Source organism: Bolinopsis microptera, chromosome 5 (genome assembly GCF_026151205.1).
Source record: "Bolinopsis microptera isolate Bmic1 chromosome 5, MBARI_Bmic_1.0, whole genome shotgun sequence".
Classification (NCBI taxonomy): Eukaryota; Metazoa; Ctenophora; class Tentaculata; order Lobata; family Bolinopsidae; genus Bolinopsis; species Bolinopsis microptera.
The window spans coordinates 13595425-13607884 of record NC_087076.1 but is presented as its reverse complement, the minus strand read 5'-3'; the positions used below and the strand labels follow the sequence as shown (position 1 = coordinate 13607884).

The 12460-nt window shown below is 36.6% G+C and overlaps 2 protein-coding genes across 2 annotated transcripts in view; both read left to right on the top strand.

Moving 5' to 3' along the window:
- LOC134815946 (rho guanine nucleotide exchange factor 3-like) overlaps nt 1-12460 on the top strand; it is a 44878-nt gene that overhangs the window by 25851 nt on the left and 6567 nt on the right. The window contains exons 2-4 of the mRNA XM_063824559.1: nt 7010-7125; nt 9640-9751; nt 11392-11512. Coding sequence (XP_063680629.1) covers nt 7011-7125; nt 9640-9751; nt 11392-11512 — 348 coding nt within the window. The 5' untranslated portion in view covers nt 7010. The remainder of the gene's footprint in view (nt 1-7009; nt 7126-9639; nt 9752-11391; nt 11513-12460) is intronic.
- Nucleotides 3735-5954, top strand: LOC134814696 (uncharacterized). The gene is made up of 5 exons (XM_063822876.1): nt 3735-3920; nt 4103-4332; nt 4460-4577; nt 4770-5087; nt 5282-5954. The coding sequence occupies exons 1-5, from the start codon at nt 3860-3862 to the stop codon at nt 5626-5628; spliced, it is 1074 nt and encodes a 357-aa protein (XP_063678946.1). The 5' UTR covers nt 3735-3859; the 3' UTR covers nt 5629-5954.

Below are 12460 nucleotides of genomic sequence, written 5' to 3'. Positions count from 1 at the left end.
TCCAAGATATCTGTGCCCAACCTCTGATACTTGTATATTTGGGAACATTTTTTCTGCTTTCTCTTTGCAATGTGGTTTAACAATGAGCCATGTCTTGGCTGCTTTGGGATAATAGCCAAACAGTGGCCCAGTTTCATTGAGTTTTTCCCACCATCTAAGAACATCATCCAATTTCCCTCCCCCTGCTGCGTCATCTGCATACCATACCTGTTTCACATTGGTCGCATCAGGTGTTGATTGTGCAACAGTTTGAACTAGAGGCATGAGGGAGCAAGAGTATTTTCCCATTGCACAATTATCTCCCTGAGTTACCCCTTCTTCACTTAGCAGTTCCTTGTCTGAGTTGGAGATAAAGAGTCTCGCCGGATTCCTATAAGTGTTAATGAGGTAAGTAGCAATCTCTGGGCATATGAATTGTATGTTGTGTAGCGCTGCGGTTCGGTTAAGTCTGTTGAATGCATTGTCTGCGTCTACTAAGAGTACTGCTTCACTTTCTTCGTCGTTAAATATCTTCCTTAAGCCATGTACAGCAGCCTCTACTCCACCTGCTACAGCCTCTACTCTTGCTCTAGCACATGTCTTGAACTTGTCTACATAGGCTTCAAAGTCTCCAAAGAGAATCCTGATACACTTCTTTTGAGTAATAAATAGCGGTTTCAACTGATTATTGGGAATACCTCCCCAGACAGAAATAGCATAACCTAGGTGTGATTCAAAGAGAGAATGATATATTTGCTTATATAGTGATTCTGGCAAGCATTTCTTAATACGGTAGATACGTCCACAAGCACTACTTAGTTTCTTATTGAGAGATAATATGTGTGGTTTCCAGCTCAGTTTATCATCAATGATTACTCCAAGAAATTTTGTCTGACTTACACGTTTAATTATTTTGTTATTTATGGACAAGTTTTGGCTATCTATATCTGCATTTAATTCGCTATTATCACGTTTAGAGGGAGAAAAGTACATATAACAACACTTCTTTACATTAATGTGCAGTAGGTTAACTCCCATATACTTGTTTACGGCTTACTGGGCCGCGCTCAGCCTGTCATTCCGCCTAATCTTGTTTGTTTACCAACATTAAAGCCTGGGGTCCTCAGGTAATTTACGGCCTGTAGTACTTCATTAGCCAATTCGTATGCTTTATTTTTCGAATCGGCAGCGACAAATATATTAGTATCGTCTGCAAATAAGACAAATTTACCCTTATTAGTTATATTGCAAATATCATTGATATACAGTAGGAAAAGTAGAGGTCCTAATACACTACCCTGAGGGACTCCAAATTCGACCGGTAATTCATCAGATTTGGTATCTAGAACATTTACAAATTGTTTCCTATTAGACAAGTAACTAGAGATAAGATTCAGAGCATTCCCTCTTATACCGTAGTTTTTTAATTTAGTAGTTAGTTTACAGTGATCTAGAGTGTCAAAGGCTTTTGAGAGATCGATGAAGACCCCTAGGACATGTTGCTTTTTACTAATCAACGATTCTATATGTTCTACAGAGTAGTTCAGTGCATGGCTGGTGGGGTGTCCTTTCCTAAAGCCGAACTGGTTTTCATGTATTATCCCCTTGGAAGTAAGGAAACTATAGAGCCTCTTATAAATTAACTTTTCTAGAATTTTCCCGAATACAGGTAGAGTTGATACTGGTCTATAGTTTTCTAATAGCTGTTCATCTTCTTTTTTGTAAATGGGGCTGATTCTCCCAGTCTTTAATTAATACATGTTTATAGTTTTGGTTCTCTCTTGTTTGTTATTTTCACTTTTAAAGTATTTTAACAAACGCCCTGTTAAAATAGCATTTTCACCACATTTGAACTGCATTTTCAATCTAGTGAATTTTTACATCTACCGTCAAGTAAATGGTTTGATTGAAGATGTCAATCCATCGAGATCGTTGCTCTGCGAAGCAACGATCGACGATGCGAAGCAAGAATTCTAGTTTGCGCGGCGCGTCGAAGCGGCGAAGTCCTCCAATTAGTAAATGGTTTATTGAGCGGTGCTAAGCCTGTCATTCTGCATTCCGCCAAATTAATATTATAAACATTATAGCCTGGTAAGTATAGTATCAAAATTACGGCAAAATGAAGTAGGTGACTAAATAAAACATTTTATTTACTGAAAATCAATACATTTGACATCTATATTATATTTTAAACTTGACGAAATTTCCCCGGCAACGGGGACATAGAAGAAAAAACACCGAAAATCGACCTCAAAATGACCCTCTGGTGAAGCCAAACCCAGCTCGCAAATGGAGTTGAAACTTCGCCATTTTTAGCAGGGTTGTAGAAAAAGGATAGGAATAGGCTATAGCATTCTTAGAATTTTGATTTAGGCTTTAGATTTTTTATAATTAACGTCGGAAGTGAGGTTAAATAATCGTTAGAATAATGGCGTTATTTTAGCAAAGGTTTACTGCGCTGTTGCGTAGCAACGATAAAAATGCACGTGGGCGAGCAACCACAGATTAACAACGCGCGTTGTTATGCTGTATGCTACGTCATAATTTCAAAACTAGCTCACATTTACGCTCACGCTATGACTTCTTATAACTCCGCTATACTGATACACGGGTTCCTGCTAGTTGAATATATTTGAATAACAAGTTTTAGGAAAACAAGTTTTAAATTTTGGCATTTATTAATAACAATCAAAACATATCATATCATAAAAATAAAGCTGCGCGTTGGTTGACTGCCTCAGTAAGGTAAATAATTTAAGCTTGGAGGTGCGCCGCGCATTTAAAAAACCTTGCGCAGCGATCACAAGGACCTGTGAGTGCCTAATTTAATTTAAAGATTTTAAGAATTTTACATGCATCATACTATTACGACGCGCGAGAATTACTGATGCGATGCTTTTTATGAGTTACAGAAGAGCGGATTGCAAAATTGCAAAATGCCAATTTAAGGGTTGGCACACTTAAGCCATGAGCTTTATAATCAGAAAAAATATGAAACGTCAACACTGAACCAATTATTGAGCGATGGTAGCATTTTAGTTGATTCCTGGGTTGCAGCATGTCTTGAGTCTTTCGTATTTTTCAAAGCTTTGAATGTATGTTGGTGTAGTTTATATCTCCCACGACAGCACACTCCCCAAATTGCACGCATTGTAGTTACTTTTTAAAAACTTCTATTTATGAATCGAGATCAAATCTTCTGCAATGTATTTAGAATCAATATATGCACTTTACTTAAATAAATCACTTGAAATACTTTTTAAAGAGAATAATAATAAGCTTAAAACGCTGTTGTCTTATTTCTCCGTAAAAAGCACAACAGCATGAATTTTGCGCTAGTTTTACTGCCTCTTAATACATTTGATCCTCTAATATGACGCCTCCTCCACTTTTAAATACTGTGTAACATTGGGTGTGAAATTTCGTTAAAGTGGAGTGCAGAATACTTCAAAAATGCTTGTAATTTGCTTCCTTTATATGAAATAATTATTATAAGATATGTTTTGACATCATGTTGTTCGTTGATGGTGCAGTGTTTGCTCTCTCTTTATAGTAAGCGTTTGTGTAATACATTCGTTTGAAGTTTAAAGCTGGACATTTTTTTCTGATCGTCTTATTCTTAACTTCATGCGAAAGTGCTCACTGTTGCTGGTTTCAAGATAAAGCTGTATAAAGTGGATTTACGCAACTACTAAAGAATTGCTGGAAAAATTTAATTTCATTTCAATTTAATCGTCTTTCTTTGAAATTTCAATGTACAATGTTTAATTCAAGATACCAAAAGCATGTCCACAAGAAGGACGAAACTCTGAAATATGCACTGTTAAAAGGACACAGTGAAACAGACTCCTTGAAATAACAAACTTTCAGAAAGCAAGCTATGTCAGCATTTCTGGCTATAATCCTCTTTCAAACACTGTATCTCATCCCTAGTTTCTATGGTAAGATTAAGATAATCACATCAATTAAGTGATCACCTGTCACCAATCTGAGAACCACTCGAGATTGGAGAGGCCATATAAAATAAAGATATTTTTTCACAGTAATCGTAAGTGTTATCTGCATCGGGTAATTATATGTTTTCAGTATTTGTATTGCAATAGAGTGATGTGCTACATTTCAGCATATAAAATAAAGGTGAGGGTTGAGACGGCTGCTGATGAGGGAAACGAAGAGACAGACGTTTATCTTACCCTGATGGGTCCCACCGGACAGAAGATTTCTGAGGAGAAAAAACTAGGCAAATTTGAAGAGGGCGAGGTTAGGGTGTTTGAATTCACCACAGATAGCTTGGATTTGGTTTGCTTGAAGTTTACCTTGAAAGAGGGCACAGATGGCTGGACAATGGAGAAGGTAAGTGATTGCTTCATTATGATGTTTTTGATCAGAGATTGAATGATCATTCAATTGCTTAGAGTATACATTCTAATATTTAACATTCGACCTCCAATATTACTCTACACTTACAATAATATAACAGTCTACAGTGGTATTAGAAAGTGGAGTAACGTACACTTATACAAATCTAAGGGGAACAAAACTTGACAACACATTTTGGTTTCAAGAAAATTCGGTGGATTTCTGTTTAAAGAGCATAGGTGAGAGCATGTTTTAAAAAACTATTTGAAAGTAAGCTTATAAAATGTTAATGAAATGAATCTGTATTCACCATGAACAGTTGACACAGTCATGGTTCTTCTTAAAAAGTCACCAATTCGTTAATGACAGTTTGTTTATGAATGCGTCGCCAGTTCGATTACTTATGATAAAGGCTAGATACCCTATTTCAGGGGCATTCGAACTGGTTGATAAAGATTCAAGAAATGTAGAGGGACAGCATGAGGGGCTACTACTATTCGATGGCGGAACAGTGTGTGATGACGACTTTAGTGACTACTCTGCTAAATCGATCTGTATAGCAATGGGGCGCCCACATAGCAACGTTTCATGGACATCTTATCTGGGGGGATCTTTGTACGGTACTCTGCAGAGTAAAAAACATATTAGACTGGACAAAGTTAAGTGCAGTACCAGTTACTGGTATCAGTGTTCCTTCTCAACAACTCCCAAATGCAAGCATGAAGAGGATGTATTTCTGACATGTGGAGGTAATAGATCAATTAATAAGTTATTCAATGGGGAAATGTTTCAAAGTCTAATTGCTTTTATATCATGGTGTATTTTCTTTTAAATCAGATCAATAAAATCACTAATCAAGGCAAGTGTGGGAGGGTTTCTGGGGGAGGTAGCCCTAACCATCAAATTTTGTATCATATTTTTAACACTTTTTATTCTACTGCAGACGGTACTGCAGCAAAGGGACTGGTAACTACAACAGTTGTGATAATAATCGCAGTTATAGCAGTTCTTATTGTTGCCTTTCTGATATGTTTGGTAGTCTGTTGTAAGCGAAGGAAGAGAGCTAATCAACAACAATCTAGACCAGAAGCGGCACCTTTTACACTAGATGTGCAGACGCCATCTTCATCAGCACCATCCGCCCCACCGGCCTACAACCTCGAAATGGCACCGACAGCAGCTGCAGAGGCTCTGCCCAGTTATGATGAAGTCGCAGCCAGCCCCAATCGATTCAAATCAAGGTCTTCAATTAGTAGGATTTCAAGCATTTTTAGGAAAAATAATGGATAAAATATGATGTGTAGCACTGAAGCATGTTACTTCTTATTATTTCTTATCATTACAGATTTATAACTTTACATTGCGATGTTTTTTGTGTTCGAACTTCAAATATGAACGACTAAGAAGATTTATGTATCATGTAAGATTCTTTATTAAACTAGTTTTTAAAAATTTGTTAAAACCATTTTTCAGATATTATCGGTAAATTATGATTGTTTACAACTAACAGTTACCTTTGGTTACATATGTTGGATCGAATTTTAATTTTGTTTTTGAGAAATTCAGTTATATTTATATTTGTTTGTTAGTCCAGACTTAGTTATTTTAAATCATAATTTTATTTTAAACCAGATTTATTTTTTAAAGCAGCTTCTATCTAAACAGAATGTTGTATCAAGCGGGATCTGACGTTGAAAATGGCTTCATAGTTCATATATTATGGTGCAATTTTAACTTCAATTTTAACTCATTTATTTTATTACTTCCATAATCCACAAACATTTTCGAGATATTTTCTGCTACTGAGAAAATTTATTAACAGTTTAGAAAAGATGCTGTGTAAAATGCTGTGTAAAATGGATTTACGCAACTATCAGAGATAGTTGCGTAAATCCATAGCAAAAATTAATTTTTAATTTAATCGTATTTCTTTGAAATTCCAATGTACTTATAAGCGTTCTGGTTAATCTATTATCCTAATTCATGCACTATGCAGTAACTTGCTATCTTACTCTTTATAAAGCACCGTCTTATAATATATGAATGTGAAATGGATTCTTGAAGCTCCAGCTCTAGCTGGGTGTTTTGAATTTCATTTATTGTCTCATAATAATAATAATAAATTGAAATTTAATAACACCGTTATTAAGATACAACTTATATTATACTCAGCAGTGTTTAAACTAGTCATCCAAGAAAATAACATGAATACTAAGTTAAGAAAAGTAACTTTTAGGTTCATAGCGAACCTTTATTTTCAAAGTAGGACTAATAGTCCGTAGGACGGGTATATACTATATCGCTAGTTTGTTTAATTTAATATAATTATGAGGGCTGATAATATTAGGATTGACCAGTAACACTAAACACCTTACTGTTGGTGAGCCCAGGGGCCGGGTTGAGAGGTATATCAGACCTTCAGTACAAGTGATCTGGCAGATCTTGCTAACAACAGAGTATTGATACCACAAATTTAGGGACTCTGTCTCTCTCTTTCTCTCTTTCTCTCTTTCTCTCTCTATCTCTCTATCTCTCTTCATTAGGTCACAATCATTTGTTATATATTTAAGTGTTAAAAGTATTAAAAACTAAGTTTAAAATTTACAATTGAAACTATGTTTTCATGGAATTGGTTAATGTATTAATTTTCAAACATCATCACTTATTATAGGATGAGTGAAGCGATTTCTCCAGAAGTTAAAACTCCCGACCAGAAGATGTCGACCCTAAAAAGGACTCCATCTCTTAGTGCAGTCATGAAAAGTATGGTCGAAATTCCAGCTTCAGGTAGGACAACTTAAAATGTGGAATGTGCTTTTCAGATGTCACAGGATTATTCTGTCAATGTGTTGATACGTAATTTTTTTCCAGGTACATACATACCTATCAATTTTTGCTATGATAAACGCTAAAATGTTTGCTTCAAGTCAAATCATAAAGTTAGTCACTGAGTCAAGGTTATTGGACACTTGTCTCTGTTTGAAAATATTTTCCGAATTAAATAGCTCACATAAATTTAGTTATAGTTTGGGGTTCTGAGATAAGTTTGAGAACCGATGTAATGTAGTACAGTGTCTGGTGTCCCCAAGCGAAATTCTACTCGATAAATTGTGTAAATTCCATCTGTACCAAGTGTAAATTCGATCATTTACCTCCCATGTTTGACTCCAGCTCTTGGATCATTTGTGTAAAGTTGTGTACATTCATAGCATACCTGAGGTGGGTAGCAAGGTTTTGTCATTACATTTGGGGTTGGTAATCAATTCTACAGCACATGAGTTACACACTATACCGAACTTCTAGAACAGTAGAAGTATAATAATCGTATTTACCAGTTTGGTGACATAAACTCAACAACTTTTATGATTTGGCCTAAATAGATAACTAAAATTGCTTATTCAAGTGTGTTGTAAAAGCTCCTCGGTAATAGATATAATGATATTGTAATTATTACCACCAGAGTAAAGACCCTTAACTCCATTACGTAGTAATGTAATTCTAAATAGCTCTGGAATCCTAAGAATGTTACATTATATAAATAGCTGATAATGTGAACACGAAAAATATCGCAAGGGGGGGGGGGGGGGGGGGGGCCAATGGCATAAATGGAGAAAATGGAGAATTACTCATAGGTTTTTCCATTTTCTCCATAGAAATAGTCTCCATTTTATGCCATTTTATGCCATTTTATGCCATTGAAAACCTGAAAAATTTAGAATTTCGAGAAAAATTATTTAAAAAAAGATATTTTCGGCCAATAATGAACAGGGTATCATGAAACATGGAGAAAAGTGGTTTTTAGAAAAACTTTGAAAAATTTTGAAAAAAGTTGACTTAGAAAATGTTCGGTCCGAGTCATTTTCGATACGTACCTCCCGTATCGAGAGCTCCCGATTCCGAGCTCGTGTTGCAAAGGGGAGGCCTGCCTTCCGAGATCGCATTACCTCGAAAAATATTTTCGGCTAATAATGAACAGGGTAGCATGAAACGTGAAGAAAAGCGGTTTTCAGAAAAAAGTTGAAAAATTTTGACCGAAAAAATATTTTCGGCTTATAATGAACATTGAACAAGGTAGCATGAAACGTGTTTTTCAGAAAAACTTTGAAAAATTTTGACTTAGAAAATTACCCCTCGGTACACAATTTTGGACTCGACGCTTCCCCCTGGTAATGCGATCTCGGAAGGTAGGCCTCCCCTTTGCAACACGAGCTCGGAATCGGGAGCTCTCGATACGAGGGGTATGTATCGAGAATGACTCGGGCCGAAAATTTTCTAAGTCAAAATTTTTCAAAGTTTTTCTAAAAACCACTTTTCTCCACGTTTCATGCATCCCTCTTCATTATTAGCCGAAAATATTTTTTCGGTTTATCGAAGTCTACACCTACCCCTCGATACACAAATTTGGACTCGAGGCTTCCCCCTGGTAATGCGATCTCGGAAAGTAGGCCTCCCATTTGCAGTGCGAGCTTGTTTCGACTTTCGAGGACCTAGGTCTCACTTCTCAGTGCCTATTACTCTCCCCTATTACTCACTCCTGCTGTAGCCTGTAGAAATAACTTTACACTAGGCTTGAGTAATTATGAGTTTGCCTGAGGTGTGCCTCTACTAACCTAGTATAAGCATCTAGTAGCCTACTATGAGCTTTCATAAGCTTGTTACGCCCCTAGTAAGCGTAAATAAACATGTTAGGATGTCCAATTTAGGTGTTAAATGGTGTTAAAGATGAAATTTCGAAGACAAAATTCATGGCATAAAATGGAGAAAATGGAGAATTACTCATGGGTTTTTCCATTTTCTCCATAGAAAAAGTCTCCATTTTATGCCATTTTATGCCATTTTATGCCATTGGCCCCCCCCCCCCCCCCCCCCCCCCTATCGCAACTGTAAAACAATAATTTGTTTAATACTGTCACCGTTAGGGGTTGTTCACATATTACGTTATCAGCCGGGGGATGGGGGGGGGGGGAAGGGGGGGGGGTGGTTTCCAAATGATTTCGCTATATTTACACAATATGTATAAAACTGATTACGGAAGGGGGAGGGGGTTAAAAATTGTCCAAAAAGTGATAACGTTATATGTGAACGACCCCTAATAGAAAAGAGGGAAGATGCCTCGATCTTGGAATGTAATAAAATTGAATAATTACATGGAAATATATTAAAATATTCCTCAGTCTTATCAGTCAGAATGGTCAGTTTTGATTTTACAACGCATGACCATTGACCACACCTTACGCCGAACATATTGACCAATGTCTCCCAGGATCACATTTTCTTGACGTAACAGTCATTCCTTTTCAGGTGAATTATCCACACCAAAATCAAATCACGTGAAGACGCCGAAGAGGACTAAATCTCAGATAGAAAAAGAGATAGCTCTTCTCACTAACTCAGAAAATATACTTGGTTTCAGGTTAGAACCTCAGTTTATCGGAGATTATTCTGTTCTGTGGATTAACATTCCACGATTGTGGTTGGCTTCAGAAACCTCTTGAAGATAGATTATTCTGTTCTGTGGATTAACATTCCACGATTGTGGTTGGCTTCAGAAACCTTTGTATTATTTTCTGTCGAAAAATTGGAAACCCTGCACTCCGTTGAATTATTAATAGTAAATTGCAAATTTCCTCAAAAGATTTGTAATTTGGATCAAATCGTATGATATTGAGGCCCATGTTCTTGCTAATGTAAGGTAATCGAACCCCCTGGAGCTCAATGTAACTTGTATAGAGCAAGCTAACTATAACTAAAGTAAAAGCAACTTCCTTAACCACTCACCCTATCATGCATGTTTACAACTTAAAGTTTGAATTTTTCGCGCGATCCGCGCCGACAATTTGTGCTTTAATTTGTGTGTGATCAGTATTAAAAGTATGTGTCAGCACTCCATTTGCGCGGCTTTAGACTTTCTTGTTAGATTTAGGCGCTTGAGGGCCCGCCGTCCTGTCAGTTTCCTCCCAATTTAAACTTAATTGAATTTAAAATTAATTGACAAATGGTGTATTCCGTGTGCTCCTCCCACTTGATTGTGCGCTGGGAATTATTTTGAAATCAACCAGAGTACTGCACCAAACCCAGCTATAACCCAAGTTACTAGTTAGAAATTCACCTTAAATGGCTGGAGAAATGTTTATAATCGAGCATATTTACCATGATGATCGAACATGTCTTGTTTTCTTGTTACTATAATTGTGACCAGTAATTATTATAAGAATTTCATCGTGTAATGACGTCAAGTCTGAGACCTCTGGAAACTTCTTTTGACCCCCTCAATGATTTTTAAATGACCACACATTCATACACGTTGCGGCCAAAAAAAGGTATAGAACGTGTATAAAACCAAAAACTATGCGAGATAAAGCAGATTTTACCGCCTAATACCACTTGAAATTCCGGCCCAAACATTTACTGTGGTCAATCATCAAATCGCTGCGGGTCATATTCGTTTTGATGTAATCAAGTAATAACAGCTGTAAAGACCTCATGTAATGATCCTAATGATGTAATAGAGTGAGTCACTCAGTCCTATTTGAAAAGAGGGGGATTTGAAGCCAGGGCCAGTATTTTACACAGTGTCACATGTGCATCTACATTTTAGCAAGCACTCAGCCATTCATGGTGAAAAACGCAATGATTGCACGTCTGTTCCAGGAATGATTTGCTTTCTAAGTATGTCTGATCGAGTTCGTGGCTCTGATTTCCTAAATTCCCATATTAGCCCAATCAAGCGAACGTGTCCTAATTTTGAGACCTTGGTGTCTGACGAGGTTGCTAATTGACTCACTAGTCCATTTTAATGGTTAGCACCTAATCAAGTAGTTGCCAGTTTGAACTATGATCCAGTATACTTCGTCTCCTTTAGCCTGCTCGTAACTTTATTTAGTTGTTAGTACTCTTAGCTCTCTATCAATGGCTCTGACTCCCTATCATCTTTCTCTGTAAGATATTGTGATTTTCTGAACAGATATTTTTATTGATAATGGCTAATAAACTTCATGCATGACTGTGTATTTCACTCGTTTCTGAACACGTTAGTAACTCATCCTTTCTCAGGCGTCCCCTGCGACGGAAGTCTAGCAATAGCAGCTTGAGAAGTATCAACAGTGTCTCTTCCATCTCCTCTATATCTAGTATTGCTTCCATTTCCGGTGGCTTCAATTCTCTTAGAAACAAGGTTTGTGTTTAGATTTAAACAAATTTATTCTTATTATATTTGACCAAAACCCATAATCATGGGTAGAGTGAACCGCTGCCAGTGTCTCTCTTTTTCAAACAAAAGGAAATGATATTAATTTGAGGAACCGTCCGCAAATGCAAATTGATACCGAGAATGAAATCGGTCGCTCGCTTTTCCCATTCAATAAGCTTTATTACAATTCGTAAGCCGTGAATGAATGGGAAAAGCGAGCGACCGATTTCATTCTCGGTATCAATTTGCATTTGCGGACGGTTCCTCAAATTAATATCATTTCCTTTTGTTTGAAAAAGAGAGACACTGGCAGCGGTTCACTCTACCCATGATTATGGGTTTTGGTCAAATATCATCTCTTTTTGATTATAATGTCAGGATAATTTACACAGTCGAAACTTCATTAATAAGGAGGTAATTTCAACAATTTTGAAATTTCACCTTTGAAAACGTTTCCTTGTGTTCAGGTAGGTTTATCTGTCGATAACAGACTGAATATGGCACTTTTTACTCATTCAAGTTGGCATTTAATTCATATATAATGCCATTTAAATATCGTGGGAAAGCAGAATATATTCGAAATCACGAATGAGCAAAATTCTCACCTTTCGCACATGCAAACTTTGAGCGGACGTTGCGTGCGCATACAATATTTAATCACCATAAATTTTTGCATAGTGGTATTTAATATATAGTTTGATAAGCATGCAAAGTTTCAGAAGATTTCAAAAAGAACTTGGATCACAACGGGACTCCAAAGTTGATAAAAATTGTGAAAATAACAATTTTCAGTGATTTTAGCTATTTTAAATCAATTTGGGCGTGTCCCCACGTGTGCAACTTTTCGATTTTTAACTTTAAAACTAGCCTATAACACAATTTAGACCTTTAAGAAGTAAAATTGAGCTCCACAACCCAACAGATGGCCCAACA